This window comes from Lithobates pipiens, unplaced genomic scaffold, assembly GCF_037356315.1.
Source record: "Lithobates pipiens isolate NorthernLeopardFrog02 unplaced genomic scaffold, aLitPip1_a1.2 Scaffold_22, whole genome shotgun sequence".
NCBI classification, from domain to species: Eukaryota; Metazoa; Chordata; class Amphibia; order Anura; family Ranidae; genus Lithobates; species Lithobates pipiens.
The window spans coordinates 171,168,940-171,187,842 of record NW_027507784.1 but is presented as its reverse complement, the minus strand read 5'-3'; the positions used below and the strand labels follow the sequence as shown (position 1 = coordinate 171,187,842).

The window sequence follows — 18,903 nt, the reverse complement described above, 5'->3', positions numbered from 1 at the left end:
GGCAGCGACAAAACTAGTCGCCCTGCCTGCGGAGAGAAAACAGCATTGACCGGTCTTAGCCCTTGTACACACGGTCGGAGAATCCGTCGGAATGTGTCCTATCGGACCATGTTGTCGGATAATCCGACTGTGTGTGGTATGCATCGGACTGATTCCGTCGGAATATCCGTCGGACCCAATTTTCCAACTTATTGGAAATATTTCCCGACCAACTGGGCCGATCGGACATACTCCGATCATGTGTATAGAATTTTGATCGGACCAAGTGCTACGCATGCTCAGATCAAATTCCTACATCAAAGCTATTGGCTACTAGCCTGAATGTAGTCCCATCATAACGAAATTACGTCATCACGTTCTGAAAGATCGGATTTATCGACAACTTTGTCCGACCGTGTGTATGCAACAGTTTCGGACAAGATCCGATGGACAAAATCCGACGGGCAAAATCCGACGGATTTGGTTGTCGAAATCTCCGACCGTGTGTACAAGGGCTTAGAGGAATCTCCACAAAGGCAAATGTTTACACTGGATTTGTGCACAGATCTGGAAGAAATACACCCAGGATTCAAGTAAGAATATACACATCTTGTATTTAGACAATGTTTGCTCATCCTGAAGCAGGCATGTACTGGCCATTGGGACTACCAGGAGTTTCCCGGTGGGCCGATGGCTCAGTGGGCCAGTTTCAGTGACAGACAGCCTGTCAAAATATTGGATGTGCAGCCATTATTTTGAGCATTGCTGTACTGCCCAGGGGCAGCCCTACCATGGGACTGGGATGACGGGAGTTTGCTGCGTGCTTCAGTGTTTCACTGCTTCTTATTCTTGCCGGCCCACCCACCACCTGTAGCACATAGCCGACAAGGCTTTTGGAGCACTTCCTTTGGCTCTGCCGCTGCAAAAGGTGTCTGAAAGGTCACGCTGGTGGGCGGGGACTGAAGTCCTCTGACGGCCACTACCGCTCCATCTTCCAGATCATCCTTGTTGTCAGTGTGCGGGCAGCGTCTGACAGCCATCTCGGTGCAGCTGCCCTAGAAGAGGGGATCAGCACACTGCTCCATTCAGCATGCCTGAACCAGCTTGTGACACACATTGCTTCTCTTGCCCCTCTCCCTGTCCGTGCGTTGCATCTATGGAGAGCAAGAGGGAGCGAGAAGATTAAACAAGCAGCTGACAGCCACATTAATGCCTCTCTGGACCATTCAAGTGAGTGAACTGAGCACTGTCACCGACCAGACCCGGACCCCTCTCTCTGCTCTCGCTCCCTGTCCCCCCTTTCTATGCCCCCTCCCCTCTCTCTCCCTGTCCCCCTTCTCCCTCTCTCCCCCCTCTTTCTCTCTCCCCCTCGCTTTCCCTCTCTCTCGCTCACTCCCTGTCCCCTCTTTCTGCCCCCACTCTCTCTCCCTGCCCTCTCTCTGGCAGCTGGCGATGGTGACAAGTGACACGCTTCATCTCGTGGCAGTTGATGGTGGCAAGTGACACACTGCATCTGGTAGCAGGTGACGGTGGCATGTGACACATTGCATCTGGTGGCAAGCGATGGTGGCAAGTGACACGCAGCATCTAGTGGCAGATGATGGTGGAAAGTGACACGCTGCATCTGGTGGCAGACGATGGTGACACGCTGCATCTGGTGGAAAGTGACAGGCGATGGTGGCAAATGACATGCTGCATCTGGTGGCAGGCGATGGTGGCAAATGACATGCTGAATCTGGTGGCAAGTGACAAGCTCAGGGTTCCCCCTGATTCTGCATTATGAACTTTCACTTCATTATATATACAAATAATGGGATTTGATCATCCTGACACCATATTAAGCATGGTGACGGGATGTTTTCAGTGCTAGCACCAGCCAATCACCTGACAAATCACCCCCGCCGCTGAATTCCCCATCAACCCTGAGACTACATTCCCCCCTGGTCCTTGGCAAAATTGTCCCTGAAAGGCAGTCTGGAAATGTGGTCACCCTACCCGGGGGCAAGGTGGCAATTTTCCACGGGCCACTCTGATGCCCCATACAAAGGCCGCACTGCTTCCCTCAGATCCATCTCAAACTCAATAAGTATCCATATCGCGCAATTGTGTATAGTTTTGTATACTGTTTTTTGTGCATGTTTGCAAAATTAAAGTGGGCCGGTCTGGGTGACGTCCAGGGCCAAATTTTTGTCCCAGCCCCAGCCCTGTCCTGAAGTTCAGCTTTAAACGACTATGCATTTGCTAATATTGGTACACATATACCACCAGTGATTATTACAGATAACTATTAGCCCTTGTACGGTCGGAGAATCCGTCGGAATGTGTCCTATCGGACCGAGTTGTCTGATAATCCGACTGTGTGTGGTATGCATCGGGCTGATTCCGTCAGAATATCCGCCGGACCCAATTTTCCAACTTGTTGGAAATATTTCCCGACCAACTGGTTCGATCGGACATACTCCGATCATGTGTAGAGAACTTTGATCGGACCAAGTGCCACGCATGCTCAGATCAAATTCCTACATCAAAGCTATTGGCTACTAGCCTGAACGTAGTCCCATCGTAACGAAATTACGTCATCATGTTCTGAATGTTCGGATTTTTCGACAACTTAGTACGACCGTGTGTATGTAACAGTTTCGGACAAGATCCGACGGACAAAATCCGACGAATTTGGTTGTCGAAATCTCGGACCGTGTGTACAGGGGCTTAGAAGAGTGTACAAACCAGTATCCCAGAGTTTAGTTGTAATTTAGTGCTTCGTTTTGGACCACCCAGGACCCACACAAGAGGAGCAGAGAAGCAAGAAGCAGCACAAAGTGTTCCTTCAAACTCCTTAACCTGTCAATCAGGTTTAGCGTAGATCTATAGGAGGGGGTTTGATGCTTTATTTGGTGGCCTTTATTTCTGGGTTTTATGTCAGTCATAAAGGATCAGTACCATAAAAAGTGGAGTAAGAGAGCATCTCAATAATTGCATAAAAATGGCACACAATATTAAAGCGGGATTGTCATGTTTGTCATGGCATGAGTTGGTGGTTTAATTTAAAAAAGCGTGACTTTAGAGCTCCCATTTAAAACAAAATAGACCAGAGCAACGTGTCCAAAATATACCAGAGCAATGGGGTCCTGATAGTATGTAATTTAAAATTATTGCAGGCTAAAGGCGTCCGTAGTGGAGGAGTAATTGTACTACTTCTTGCAGTGCAGATAGTTCATCTTGACTGAATGGGGTTTTATTTTCACGTTGGTTTCCCACAGTACAAATAACAAAATATATAAAAAGGTAATAGTCTCTTTGTGATATATTCTAAAATGTCTGTCTCCACAAGAGAATTTACATAAGTATATAATTTTAACATTCTGTGATAATTAACGTAACAAATTGTAAGCATCATCGTTCCTATGTTACCGATCCTCCTCAAGCCTACATCACTTAAAGATGAATCAATGTCAGTACCTCTTTACAAAGAGCAGGGAGCTGATTTTAGAAGTGGTAATGCTAACCCAAGCAGAGTGACCTGGCTAGCAGAGATGTGTGTATATCAAAAGAAATGTCTTAAATTAAAAACTTTGGCAGATAAAATACATATAGGAGTACTTGAGCTGTGTATTTGACTGCTTGCCTGGAGTTTAATTTTAAAATACTACTAAATTATTTGTTTTTACTTAAGTAAATGAATGTCACTTGTCTATGACTGTAATTGAAATATGAATAAATCACTTTTATTTGGCCTAGATGTCCCAAACTAAAACATTTTTGAAAAAAAAATGTTTTGGTATGCATAAATGTATTTTTCTTCTATAGAGCCTCGTGGCGAAAGCTTTAGGTATACCCTCTAATCGCGTCAGTTGCCATGTGAAAAGGATTGGTGGGGCGTTTGGTGGAAAGATTATGAAAACAGCCTACATAGGAGCAATTGCAGCTGTGGCGGCTAAGAAGTAAGTGTCACTTATCTCCATTATGGTGAGTCAATTCAAATAATTTTCTGACCATGAATATTGATTTTGGATCCCTTCTTCAAAGTCCCCTCCCACCCGCCCATACTGGGAGCAGGCAATGACCAGTCAGCACTGTCTGTCGATAGGGGAATTTGCACTGCGCATAACCGGCCTTAGGCATATTTTCCAATTTATCCTCAAATCCCTGTTGTAAAAAGCCTATTGAAAGCAGAGTTCTCAAAGCTAAAAATTGAAATACAGGAGTGAACCAGTGAACACAGTAACTTATCCCTCTCACTATATCCATCTCTGGAGGGCTCCCAGCTAGAATTTTACTGAATCAGCATGTCTAAAAATAAACATCTTCTGGTGTCCTCTCTTAAAAATCTTTAGAAATCCTTTATGAAAGTGTATGTAAACCCAAAATTGATTTCTTCTAGTTTTGGGTAGCGTGGGAAGGATTAGAACTCCTGTTGAATTTTTACTGCTATTGCAGTCCAATCCACCTAGCTCCATACCATATTTTCCACTCTGGTAGTCCTTCTATTCACCCCACTAACACTAACCGTTCCTGTAACCCCAACACTTACACTATGCCTTTATTGAAACCCCAGTGCTCACTCTCACAATAAATCTCCCTCTAACCCCAACACTCTCTCTCACACTAAACCTCCCTTTAACCCTTGAACTAACCCTCCCTAATGTAAACACTTGCTTGAATGCTTGAATGCTCAGGAATAAGCAAATCTGCTTTGTCATGGTTCACAAACAGTTTATCAAATCTTGCTCATAAATTTTGAAGCAAACCCTATTAAAGTTCTATAGGGGCTGATCAGCAGGTTTTTATCAAACACAAGGCATGAGAAGCTGGGCACTGCCATGAGGGACATGTACAAATGACAAAATAAAAATAAAAAAACTCTTGTGACGGACCCCCGTCCTCAACAGGACTATGTCTGCCATAAATGCTTTCTTTGTCCAGAACCAGCACTACCCCAGATCCCTTAGCTCACCCACTTATTAGCCATAACTCAATGTAGGGTGAATAACATCAAACTGTTTATTCAAACACAAGTATACACTCTCCCCTCCCTTTGATTCAAGGTGGGCTAAACTGTCCAAATAGCAGGGAGAGTTGTTGGAGGAATTTGCCACTCCCCTCTCCACCCTGCCCCCAGTTCACATGCCAGGAACACAAATACAAAAAATCCATCCCATAAGACACAACAGAACAATGGGACACAGCCACGCCCCAAACGATCCCAGCAAACAGTTCACAACAGCATGAGACAACACACAATATATATATATTTATGATCGGAGCCCTCCGCTCTAAGAGATATGAAAGAACACATAAACACGTCACAAGACTAACAACATAAAATAGACCTGAAGTGTGCCCTTGGTCTGCTGTAAGGTAAGCCCTGGTGAGCTGGGCGGTGAGCCCTGGTCTGCTGGGCTATATGCCAAGAGAAGGCCGCATACCTTAAGAAAGTAAATGGATGTTTCTGTAGAGAAGCGTGTTTTAAGAGAAGTACTCTGAGAAGGGAAATGGGTGGGTGGGTACCTTGCACTGGAACCGACACAGACCGTTGTGGGTGGTCTGATTAAATACCCTCCAGGCTCCTCCCATAATTACAGGCCACCATACTGGCCCTCTTATTTATGGTCAGAGCCCTCCGCTCGAAGAGATATGAAAGAACACATAAACACGTCACAAGACTAACAACATAAAATAGACCTGAAGTGTGCCCTTGGTCTGCTGTAAGGTAAGCCCTGGTCTGCTGGGCGATATGCCAAGAGAAGGCCGCAAAATACTTGGTTAGGGAGGTAATTATTAATTTATGTACAACAAGACACTACAGGGCAAAGTTGCTGAAGGCTCATGACATTTCCACTTGTGGATTGGGGATGTATCGAGTAAAGCAGGTGGATTCCCACCTGCCCATCTTTTGATCACGTGGTCTGGGACCCCGTTTCGTGAGGCTGCTGATGCTGCTCCAATGGAAAGAATGTCCAAGAAAATGGCCAGGGTCCAGGCCTAATTTGCTAAAAAAAAACCTGACGTGACTAATGAACTGGTTGCTGCCTGGGGTACTAATCGGGAAAGGTAGTAATGGGCTGTCCTGCGAGGGATCAAAAAGGTGAGCCAAAAATTGATCTAGAATGGACACGGGGCACCAGGCTTTGAGAGTTTGGAAAGGTTTGATGTCAACCCCTGGACCAGACTATTGTGTTTTGAACACCCTGAGGTGCAAGATGAAGTAAATCTGATGGCGTGTGAGGTGGCGTCTACGTAACACTTTACAACTGGAACAGTGACTGAATTCACTGGGGCGTAAGAAACTGTAGAAAGCCAGGTAGATGGCTGCTTGAATGACGAGGCTGAATTTAACCAAAGGGGAATGTGACAGGATGAAAGACACGTCTCGGAATATGGCGCTGGTGATGGGTAGCCATTTGATACTGATTTGGGGTCATTGCCTGTGAATACCACACAACATGGTCTTGACCGTATGGGCGGCAAACAAGATGGTTTGTTAGGATCTCGTAAGGGGATGAAATACTGGATGTCAGCTGAGTAGAGTCTAAGGTATTGTGTGACATTGCCAACTGTGTGTGGCGGCATGATATGAAGGCCAGGATGTGATGGAGAACTCCTAGTATTGCTCTGGGGTTTGAGGCTAGTAACCTGGCATAGAACCTCTAGGCTGTACGGTAGGTCTTCAGGGTGTTGTGAGATAATGAAAGATTAATAAGGCAGGTAGCATTGTGAAAGTCACTGTTTGTCCTGCCCAGTTGTTGCACCAGACTTGAGCTGCTGCGACAATGGGGTAGAGGTCGAACAAAGAGGAGGACTAACTGAACCCAGGAATCAAGAGGATTTCTGATGGCCATGGCTCTATAAACCCAAGTTGGCCAAAAATTGAGGCGAGGACCTGTGGAGGCTGTGGTGTCCATGACTACCTGAGGTGAAGAGAGAGATACTGAGGGAATGAACATTGGCATTAGTGATGGACGAACGTTTCGCCCGGCGGTCGTTTCGCGGCGAATTTCCGACATTCGCGGTCCGCACGTTCGAACGCCTTTTTCCGTCGTTCGCCGCGGCGGACTTACGTGTTTAATGTATACAAGAACTTTAACCTTTGGTGACACGTTTATCATGTGATACAGGACAGCCAATTGAGACATGACAGCACATGGACACTTGGACATTCCCCCTAACCTATAAATACACCCGATCCGGTGGCCATTTTACATTCTTTCTTCTGTTACGATAGGGACAGGTTCCTGTGTGGAGTAGGGAGAGATAAACCACTAGCTATTTGGTACACAAAAGTTCTTTTCAGGACTGGTATAGGTGTTAGGTGTTGATAGGTTTGCTGTGCTGCTGATTCTTGCAGCAGCCTGAGTGTCTTTTGTTAGTTTAGAGAAAGGGAAAGGACGGTGTATGCTACAGGGACAGCCAGATTAGTCTTTCATCATCATCATCATCATCATCATCATTAGCTGTTACTATCAAGGTCCACAAAAGAGCTGTTCCAGTAACCACTAATCGTTCTCTTTTTTTGCCAATTTGTATAGGGACAGGAAGGAAGCAGTGTTGTCAGGCAGTGAGGGTAATTTTAAAGACTTGCTGTTATTATTAGTTCCACAAAGGTTCTTTTCAGGACTGGTATCAGTGGTACAGTAATAGGCTTGTACATGTATAATATTCTTTCTTCCAAATATAGAAAGGATATTATACTTGACTGCTGCCCTTCTGCTGCAGTCTGCTAAACATTCACAACTCACTTGTTCCACAAAAGTTCTTATAAGGACTGGTAACTTGGTATAGGGTGCTACGGTACATAGGCTTGAGTGCGGTACAGTCTGCTGTTCTGTAAGGACCGCTATCGGTCCACAATAGATAGGGTTGACGTGCACCACTGCTGACCGCTGCCCTATACTGCAGCAGTCCTTCAGCGGTATAGGGACTGACGTACAGTCTGCTAATCACTAACACACAACCTGCTTGTTCCACAAAAGTTCTTATAAGGACTGGTAACTTGGTATAGGGTGCTACGGTACATAGGCTTGAGTGCGGTACAGTCTGCTGTTCTGTAAGGACCGCTATCGGTCCACAATAGATAGGGTTGACGTGCACCACTGCTGACCGCTCACCTATACTGCAGCAGTCCTTCAGCGGTATAGGGACTGACGTACAGTCTGCTAATCACTAACACACAACCTGCTTGTTCCACAAAAGTTCTTATAAGGACTGGTAACTTGGTATAGGGTGCTACGGTACATAGGCTTGAGTGCGGTACAGTCTGCTGTTCTGTAAGGACCGCTATCGGTCCACAATAGATAGGGTTGACGTGCACCACTGCTGACCGCTGCCCTATACTGCAGCAGTCCTTCAGCGGTATAGGGACTGACGTACAGTCTGCTAAACACTAATACACAACCTGCTTGGTCCACAAAAGTTCTTATAAGGACTGGTAACTTGGTATAGGGTGCTACGGTACATAGGCTTGAGTGCGGTACAGTCTGCTGTTCTGTAAGGACCGCTATCGGTCCACAATAGATAGGGTTGACGTGCACCACTGCTGACTGCTGCCCTATACTGCAGCAGTCCTTCATCGGTATAGGGACTAAGAGTTTTGTCACAGGGTCATTTAAAAAATGACAGGCAGAGGAAGAGGCAGGCCCTTCCGCAGGGGTGGTAGGGGTAGGGCAGGAGCAACAGGCTTGAGCCAAAGTGGGAAGTTGCAGAAGGTGCGTTCAATTACTTTAAAGGATGCACCAGACTTGGTTGAGTGGCTCGCTCAGCCTTACTCTTCTGCACCCTCCTCATCCTCTCGATCTGCACCCTCTTCTTCACTCTCTGCTATGTGCACCCCCAAAGACACTACCACCAACAACACGACCACCACCACCACCACCACATACCTTCCGCTTGAGTCACTGGAATTATTTTCCGATCCATATCAAGAGGACATTTCTGATGCGCAGCCACTCTTGGTATTGGATCAGGAAGAGGAGGTAGCAACAAGCGCTACTCAGCAGTCTGACGACAGTACCCAGATCAGCCCAAGGAGGAGGTTGGTCCCCGGTGTTGCTGCCTACTCCGAGATCTCTACTTATAGCGGTGGGGAAGGTGACGTTGATGATGACGTGTCTAGTGATGTCACGTGGGTGCCCACAAGAGAGGAAGAGGAGGGGAGTTCAGAGGGAGATATGGACCAGCAGATAGGGAGGAGAAGCAGGAATAACTTACATTGCACAGGAGGGACAAAGCAGACTGCAAATGTATCAGGAGCGAGTCATCGACCATGTACGGTCACATCTGGCGCTCCCAGGACACCGGCACATGGCTCCGCAGTGTGGGCTTTTTTTAACGTGTCCGCTGCTGACAATAGCGTTGCCATCTGCAATCTTTGCAGTCAACGCGTTAGTCGCGGTAAGCCCAATACTCACCTAGGGACGACCGCCTTAAGAAGGCACATGAGCAGCCATCACCGAGCCCAGTGGGAGCAACGGAACACACAAAGCCACACTGCAGGCTCTCACCGTCCAGCCTCGTCTTCTACTTCTCCTTCTCCTCTCTCCTCACAATTGTCCTCCACTCCACCTTCCATCACGCCAAGCTCACATTTTTCTGCAAAAAGGCAGGCTTCCGTGGGCCTAATGTTTGAGCGTAAAAAAATGATGACGCCGGATAACCCTCTTGCCCAACGGTTGGCGGCTGGCTTGTCAGAACTCATAGCCCGCCAACTACTGCCATATAAACTGGTGGACTCGGAGGCCTTTCGCAAATTTGTGGCCATTGGAACACCACAATGGAAGGTCCCAGGAAGGAAGTATTTCTCAGAGAAGGGCATCCCAGAGCTATATGGCCATGTTCAGCGGCAAGTGAATGTATCTCTGGCACACAGTGTCGGTGCCAAGATACATCTGACCACAGACACGTGGTCTAGCAAACACGGGCAGGGAAGGTATATCAGTTTTACTGCCCACTGGGTGAACCTTCTGACGGCCGTCAAGCATGTAACCCGTGGCACCCGTGTAGATTTGGTTTTACCGCCACGGATTGCATGCAGGCCTGACTCTTCTTCTCCTCCTCCTACTCCATCCTCCTCCCTCTCCTCCTCAGCTGCCTCCTCCTTTTCCGCTGCTAGCGTCTCTTCCGCTGCACCGCCCAAGCTCCCCAGAACCTATTCCACATGCCAGGTGAGACGTTGCCATGCCGTGCTGCGTCTGTTGTGCCTGGAAGCAAAGAGCCACACTGGCCCGGCACTCCTTTCAGCTTTGCGTTCACAGGCAGATGAGTGGCTAACACCGCTCAATTTGACAGTTGGTAAAGTGGTGTGTGACAACGGTGCCAATCTGCTTAGCGCATTGAAACAGGGCAAAATCACGCACGTGCCGTGCATGGCACACGTCTTAAACTTGGTCGTGCAGCGATTCCTTGTCAAATACCCTGGGGTCCAGGACATCTTGCGGCAGGCAAGGAAAATCTCGGCCCATTTCAGAAGATCTTACACGGCCATGGCTCGCCTTGCTGACATTCAGCGGCGACACCATCTGCCGGTCAGACGTCTTATTTGCGATTGCCCGACGCGATGGAACTCAACCTTCTATATGCTTGATAGGCTGCTCCAGCAGAAACGTGCAGTTAACGTCTACCTGTATGAACTCTGCGAAAGAAACGGTTCTGGGGAGCTGGGTTTTTTTTCACCGCGCCAGTGGCTGCTCATGCGCGACACATGCAGACTTCTGCGGCCATTTGAGGAGATCACCAAACTGGTCAGTCGCAGCCATGGCGCCATCAGTGACATGGTACCTTATGCCTTCTTTCTGGAGCGTGCATTGCGTCGTGTCATTGATCAGGCTGTGGAGGAGCAGGAGCGGGAAGATGAGGAAGTCGCAATGCTGGATGAATTCCCAGGGGGGGCTACTCTATCTGAGACAAGTCAACAACAGGAGTCTGATGAGGAGTCAGAGGAGGATGGTGCCGGGGCGGATGAGCAGGAGCAAGAAGAGCATGCTTTAAACCTTTCTGGGATCCCTGTTGTGCGAGGATGGGGAGAGGAGAATGAAGAGGACGACATTATCCTGGATGATGAGCAGGAGCCAGGCCACCACACCGCTTCCACTTTAGTGCAAATGGGGGCCTTCATGCTCCAGTGTTTTAATAGGGACCCCCGTATAAAAAGCATGAGGGTCAAGGACCAGTACTGGGTGGCAACGTACTTAGACCCCCGGTACAAACACAAAATGGCGGAAATGTTACCGCCGTCGCAGAGGGCTGTCAGAATGCAGCACTTCCAGGCCTTGCTTCGAGAAATGCTGCATTCTGCTTTTGCGTGCGCTGGCAGAGGAGCAATTCCCACTCCCAGAGAAGGATTTGCGGGTACCAATCCAACAGCGCCTGCAAGAAGAGGCCGGTTTGAAGATGTGTTGGTGACTTCGGATATGAGGTCATTCTTTCAGCCGACCCATCGACAGGTGTCATCCGGATCCAGCATCAGGGAACGCCTAGACCGTCAGGTGTCCGACTACATTGGGTTAACGGCCGATGTGGACGCTCTGAGGAGTGATGAACCCCTAGACTACTGGGTGGGCAGGCTTGACCTCTGGCCAGAGCTTGCCCAATTTGCAATCGAACTGTTGGCTTGCCCCTCATCCAGTGTCCTGTCCGAAAGGACGTTCAGCGCAGCAGGGGGGATTGTGACCGATAAGCGTACTCGCCTAGCTCACGACAGTGTTAACTACCTCACATTTCTAAAAATGAATGAGGCATGGATCTCGGAGGAATTCAACACATGTGACCAGTAGACCATGTATATGTCTATAAACTATTTTTTTAATCAAGCACACAGACCTTCTTAATTCATTTGGCTCACTTCCTTGACCCAAAAAAGCACACCGTACTATATGCCCCTACCCTCCTCTTTGAAGAGGTTGAGCGGTGTCATATTTCTACTGGGGCTGCTTATGATATCCCTGTGCTGTGCTGACTTCCTCCTGGGGGTTCTTATTATGAAGGGATCACACTATCCCTGTGCTGTGCTGACTTCCTCCTGGGGGTTCTTATTATGAGGGGATCACACCATCCCTGTGCTGTGCTGACTTCCTCCTGGGGCTGCTTACGGTGCTGCTGTCAGTGCTGTATGTCACGGTGCTGCTGTCAGCGCTGTATGTCACGGTGCTGCTGTCAGCGCTGTATGTCACGGTGCTGCTGTCAGCGCTGTATGTCACGGTGCTGCTGTCAGCGCTGTATGTCACGGTGCTGCTGTCAGCGCTGTATGTCACGGTGCTGCTGTCAGCGCTGTATGTCACGGTGCTGCTGTCAGCGCTGTATGTCACGGTGCTGCTGTCAGTGCTCTGTATTACGGTGCTGCTGTCAGATGCCTCTATCACGGTGCATGTGTCATTCCGGTATGTCACGCTGCTGGTGATCATCTCCTGCACCCTCTTCTTTGCCTACCCTGGTCCCTGACCTTCCCTCTCCTCCATTGCCTTCATTAGCTCCATAGTCCTGAATTGTTAGAACAATTTCCCAAATAAAATAAAAATGCTTGTAGTTATCGATCCCAAATTCACCTCATACATGTATTATGTCATTGTCCAGATGGTGGGACTACGTTTTACCCCCTAATAATTACCACGTGGCCGCAAATTCGACATGAAGGTTTGCAAAGTTCGCCTCCCATTGAAGTCAATGGGGCCCGCGGCGAACGTTCGGTTTCGCGAACGTTTGGGTCCGTTCGCATTTCGCTTTCGCGAAACGTCCCGTCGGAAGTTCGTCCATCACTAATTGGCATGCCATTCCAATTTGTGAGAAAATTGACTCCCATGGGCAGATCCGCTATAGCTGGCACATCTTAATTTAAGGATTTAGTCAGGGTCTTGTACCTGGGAGAGAAACACTAAAAGGTGGTAGTTAAAGGATCACCTTGAATCTGGCTGCTGCCTTGGCTGAAAATGAGTGTTGATAGTCAAAGGATGGGCACCCTGCGTACTTCTGACCTGCTGCATGCAGATACGGGTCCAATTCTACCCTCCTGTTGGGGTTGCCCTGCATAGCACATCTCTGACTGTCCCCATGGCCAGCACAAACTCTGTGACAGTGAGCTTGCAATAAAGTAAAGGGTCTCTGGCCTTCAGGATGATGGAGACGTCTCCCCACGAATATGACTTTGTTCTACGCCAAGTTGTGTACTGCTATGAGGAGGGATGCTAAGTTAACGTCACTGTCGTTCAAGATGTCCTCCTAGATGCCCTGCTAGGACAAGGTGTGCAGGGAAGACAGTGGTGCAGATGTTGGGTGTACATGTAAGGGAAGGTACGGGAATGACGGTGGTGACTGGAGCTGGTAGGGGCACGGCTGGGCGTACCTCCAGGGCTGTCACTCTGCTTGGACTTTGGCGACTGCTGTTGACAGTGTAGTCACCCAGGAGTGCAGCTGAGTAGTCGCAAAGAAGATAGACTGAAGTGGTGCCTGGAAGGGCTGCCACTGGTGGTGGAAACAGTAGCCTAAAAGCTTGGTTTCCTGGCTGCGGCAGGGTAGGATTTACTCCTGCGACACCGTTCTGCTATGATTTTTTTTTTTATATGTTTTTTTTTTTGTTTTTTTTGTTTTTGTTTTTTATTTAACGGTCCAAGCTCTTGTGAGACTGTAAACCGCCGCTTGCTGAGCCCGCAAAGGGTGATGGCAGGGCTGAGGCAAAGTCCACACTGTCTGCCTGCGACATGGTGTCAGCTAAAAGCAACGGGGGGGGGGGGGTACGTATGTTTGAGGTAGGTTGCGAAGGTAGGAGGGGATAGTTACGTTTGGGTAGATAAGATGAAAGGCGGAAGGAAAACAAGAACAGGACAAGGAACAACAGCCATAGTGACAGTTGGTTTGCGTTCGAGCGCTGTTGAGTGTGACTTTAGAAAACTCAAAAGAATGCGTGACAACCGAGGTGAGCGAGGAGGTAACTGGTTAGGTAACCGATAGCTCGGGTGTCCGTCTGTGCTCGGCACAGACTAATAAACCAGAGCCCCCCAGGGCAGACTGGGGTGGGTAGCTGAAGTCTGGTATACTAAGTAGGAATGTTGCGATCTGCAGTTAATTGACATGGGTTCGGTCTACTAACGCTTGCACTGCCAGCAAGTATGGAGATAGGCGACCTTGTCTGCGTATTGAAGGCTTGTGCTTCGAAAACAGAGTGAAGTGCACAGAAGTATGTGACAGTTGCTAACGCATCAGGAGCAGGTCAAATTCTGTATGTGAAGTAAAAATATGTCGTGAAAGCGTGTTTAAGAGAAAGGGGGAATCTCAATGAACTACACACCTGACTTTATGCCCTAGTTGTGAAGTCGACTGGTTGGGGTCAGGAACTGAGTTGCCCGGGAGCCTGTAGTAAGGTGACATGAGAATTTCGTTTTGACAAGGGTGATTGCAAAGAGCTGTTTGGGGCAAAGCTGGCCCCCTGGTGAAGATGCAAGCCCTCGACAATGGGGTTTTTGTTTTTTTGGGGTGAAAGACAGTCCAAGCCTGGCATAGGATGGACCAACTGGCAACCTTGCTGACCTGAAAGGGGAAAAGGGATAGAGAAAACGTATGAGTAGCCATGTTGCTACTGGAGACGGCCGTTTTTAAGCCAAATGCAGAAAGACTTGCAGCGATTGCAAGAACGCAGCCTTGTTGAAAGGCGAAAGAAAAGGTTATAGAGGAAATGTGATTATGTAGGAATGACCGTGTGCAACACTGAGAAAATTGGTGGAGGGAATTGTGTATGATCATGCATGGATAGACTGAGAAAGTGAAACGTAAGTACTGCTGAATTCGTACTGTCGATGTGACTAGTTTGAACCGGGCTATAGCTATGGAATAGTCTGTGAAAGATTTGACTCATTTGAGTCGGTGATGCAACAGGATTCGGCTCGGTTGTTAGAGTTGCGCTTGGCAAGGACTCGAATTGTTGCGCTGATGCTGCGACTAGACTCAAATCCTCTGTAGATGCGACTGAGAGGCTCGTATATGGGATCCGACCATATTGCTGATGATATGGCTGGATTCAGATTGATTGAATTGTGATGGTGGTTGAAGGGGCTTGTGATTGCCGAGGAGCCAAAACATAGAAGCGAAGTTGCGACTAGATTCGAATCGGCCGTAGATGCGAGGTGACTATGGGGCTCGTATGACAGATCTGACCGTAATGCAGATGATATGGCTGGGTTCGAATTAACTAAATGGTGATGGCGGTTGAAGGGGCTTGTGATTGCCGAGGATCCGAAACATAGAAGCGAAGTTGCAATTAGATTCGAATCGGCCGTAGATGCGAGGTGACTAAGGGGCTTGAATGTCGGATTTGACCGCATCGACCGTGAAGTGAACGGCTCGAGTAAACCCGCATTGGGTAGAAAGCATGAAATACATGAAAGATGACATAGAAAGATTTACGGTGGCGTAAGTGCGACTTTTGCAAAACGAACATGATAAACGAACATGATAACGTGACTATTCGAGGATAGAGGAGCGGTAACAACAAAGTCCTACCTGCGACAGCGAGTGTGTAGCGGTCCGATCGTGGGACAATCGATGAAGATATACGACCGATCTCGAAGGTACAACTACGTGGACACGCAGTGAGTTGGCAGAGTCAGCCTCTGCAATGCATTTGACACGAATCAGCTTAAAAAATGTATGAGATGAATCTGATATAAATTGGCAGTAAGGAGTATCTGATACGAATTGGTTGTAGAGTGTATGCCATTACTTACTGTGAAACCAAACACCTATCAACTACCCATCCCCCCAGGCTAGTCAAGTGCAGGAAAGGCATCAGGTGGGTTTAATTACACCTCAATCAGCCACAGAAACCCATACAAACAATACCTGTTTATCTCAAAAAAGGATGAGATGGCAACACCATGGACAGTGAATTTTATAACCAGTGAAGCCTATGGCGAGTGATATGGGAGAACGACTGACAGCGACTCGGAGGCTTGGATCTATGAATGAATCGTACTTTTGGTAGAAGGAATTTACAAATGTACTACGCATGTGCCGAAAGATGTCGGGACATGAGTGTCAACAACTCAGAGGTGGGTTTTGCGAAAGGGGCGCGGGATAGTAAGCATGATAAGCCGCAAGTTTGCACATGATATGAAAAGATTCGGATACTACTTATCTGCGAGCACGAATGAAGAAGCCAAAGTGCACCTGCGATTGGATGCACAGATAGTCGACCATGAGGGAGCTGAGAAGAGTTGGCCCCTTGATGTGCAGTACCTTGCACTGGAACCGACACAGACCGTTGTGGGTGGTCTGATTAAATACCCTCCAGGCTCCTCCCATAATTATAGACCACCATACTGGCCCTCTTATATATATATATATATATATATATATATATATTATATACACAACATTCCAGTGTGGCTGTACAGCGATTTTGACTAGCACAGGGCAGACTGGGGTTCTCGGTCACTCAGGTGGAGACCCCAGACGGGTTGATAAAAGTTGGTCAGTAGTTCCAGTCCCCCAATGCTGGTATCTACACAGTACCCCAAATAAATTGTCCCAAACATAGCATTACTCACCCAGCCAACCTCTGCCTCTCTCAGAGAACATACCCGCCGCTGGGAAGAGGAGTGAACTGGCCCTTCTCCATGGAGTCCCTTCAGCCATTGGTGAGAAGACAGGGTGACTGGGCTCACTCCGTCATACTGTTGGGGATCTGGGCCGACTGCCCAGCATCCCTGGGGTATACAAGTGGAGACTGAAGTCCCATCCACTTTTTGTAGATTAAAATCCCCCAGTTCTTGCAAGACAAACCTGACATTCTCCTGTCCCAGTGCTGCACCATTTTCTGGGATTTTGTCAGTGGAGACCGAATTCCCATCTACTTTTACAGTGGATGGGAATTTCCCTCTTCTGTTAGTTTAGAGCAGTGGCTGGCAGCACTCTGCCCTGTTGCCAGCCCTTCTGCTGGGTTGCTGTGAGTAGAGTCCCATCCACCGATATCAGCTCAAGCTGCAGTTGTGTGCAGAGGCCAGTAGTATTCTAACCTGTTAGCTCTTTAGCGTGAAACCCCACATCATCAGCTCCGTTGTGTGGGGCAGAGGTCTTGGACCCTCTTTCCGGTGGCCAGCACTCCAGCTGGAGGAGACTCTTGTAACTCCACAGATGCTGCTGTTGGTGCTGGGCAGAGCTCAGTGAAGTTTGGCCCTGATACCAGCTCTTCTGCTGGAGGCTGCTGGAGTTGTTCTTCCTCAGCAGAACAGTCTATCAAATACCCAATCTCTATAACTGGTGTCTGTGGATAGAGGTTCACCATCTCCTGTCTGTGGAACCCAAAATATGCTATTGGTGTTGGGCAGAGGTTAGCAGAGCTCTGCACTGTTGTCAGCACTTCAGCTTTGGGGATGGCAATCTACAGCGTTTCCACTGCCGATTCTCTGGCATGCTGCTGGACAGGCACATTCGTCCATCCAACCTCGTCTTGTGCAGAAACAGGCTCATTGAGGTCAGTCAGCACTTGCTGCACCCGCCATAAGACCTCCGCGTCCATAGCTGCGGGGGCAGGTGGGCAAAGCACACTGTTACTATGCCTCATTGCAGACTCTTCAGCCAGGATTTCAGAGCTGTCGGCTGGTACTTCTGCATAGTCCCAGACAAAGGGAGCCCCACCCTGCTGCTGAGCAGAGTCTAGCAGATGTCTGTAGGCAATCTCCAGCTTCCATTCCTGAATGGCCAGAAACTCCAAATCTTCCTGTGCCCATAGCACTTCCGAGACATTCAGTCTTCACTCTCTGTGCTCCAATATTTCTTTCAAATGCCACTCCAGATCACTCCCAAAGTCAGGGTACCTGGACAGCCTCCAGTACAACAGTCCCAGGCCAAAGCCTTTCGTGGAGCTGTTATCTGCTGTCCACGGCCACACTTGGGCTATGTCAGGAAAGGTTCCCTCCGCTGGTAATATCGATCATTTGGCGTGCAGTACTGAGATCCACCAGCAGGTGTCTCCTGGAAGTTTGGAGCTGTCAGAAGAGCTTTTCCCTGCTGGAATTGTCATCTTTGGGCCTCAGTACTGGCATCCACCAGCGGAGGGATCCTGGCAGTGTGGAGCAGGTATTACCTTCTGCAATCAGGCGTCACATGACTTTGATAGCAGCCATAGTATAAATACCCGGCAAGTGCACACACACCTTGCCCTAGTATTGTCCTTGTGCTCTGACCTGCAGCCTGTTTATCTGTTAGCCTAATCTTGATCTTGATCCTGAACCTGAACCCTGATTCCTGTATCATGGACCTGTTTGTATCTGCTCCTTTATCCCTGGATCCTGGCCCTGCAGCCTAATCCCGCCATCTTGTTCACTGTCCATTTACTCCTGGCCCCCCAACTACTGATCTCCTGTTTATGACCCTGGCCTGGCTTAACTATGATTCTGGTACTTCCTTTTGCTACATATGCTGGTTAGCTTATTATCACTGCTTGGTTGTTTGGTTTGTTCACTCAGTTTGTATTGGTGGTGTGTTCACATTTATATGCATTTACTTTGATAAACGTACTTTCACCTATTTATGTCTGGTTCACTCTGTCGCAGTCACACAGTTCTGGTCACATCTAGTTTATGACAGGCTACATACCACTGGAGACCTCTGTCGTCCAACCGCATCTCTGCCCAGATCAGCCTGCTTAACTTAGCTGTTGACTCCTGGTTCGGTTGTTTCCCCAATAACAGCATTCACACTTAATACTACAACCAGTAGCTTACATGGATAGAGGGGAAACTTTATCGCTGGTGGTGCTGCTTGAGAGCTAGCGCTTTCTTCCAGAGATGTGGGCGGACAAAATCATACCATCCCAGCAGGACTTGCACTGATACTGGTCCCCTATGCTGTATCCACATCTCTCGAAACCTCCTTTTGGAATTTCTTTTCCATGGCAGCTGGTATCTGTACCTCTCCTCTTCTGCTTTCCAGACCTTGTATCCAGGT

The 18,903-nt window shown here is 48.2% G+C and overlaps 1 protein-coding gene across 1 annotated transcript in view; it reads left to right on the top strand.

Moving 5' to 3' along the window:
- The window catches only part of LOC143924362 (aldehyde oxidase-like), a 306,571-nt gene that overhangs the window by 183,257 nt on the left and 104,411 nt on the right, over positions 1 to 18,903 (top strand). The window contains exon 22 of the mRNA XM_077448642.1: positions 3,787 to 3,920. Coding sequence (XP_077304768.1) covers positions 3,787 to 3,920 — 134 coding nt within the window. The remainder of the gene's footprint in view (positions 1 to 3,786; positions 3,921 to 18,903) is intronic.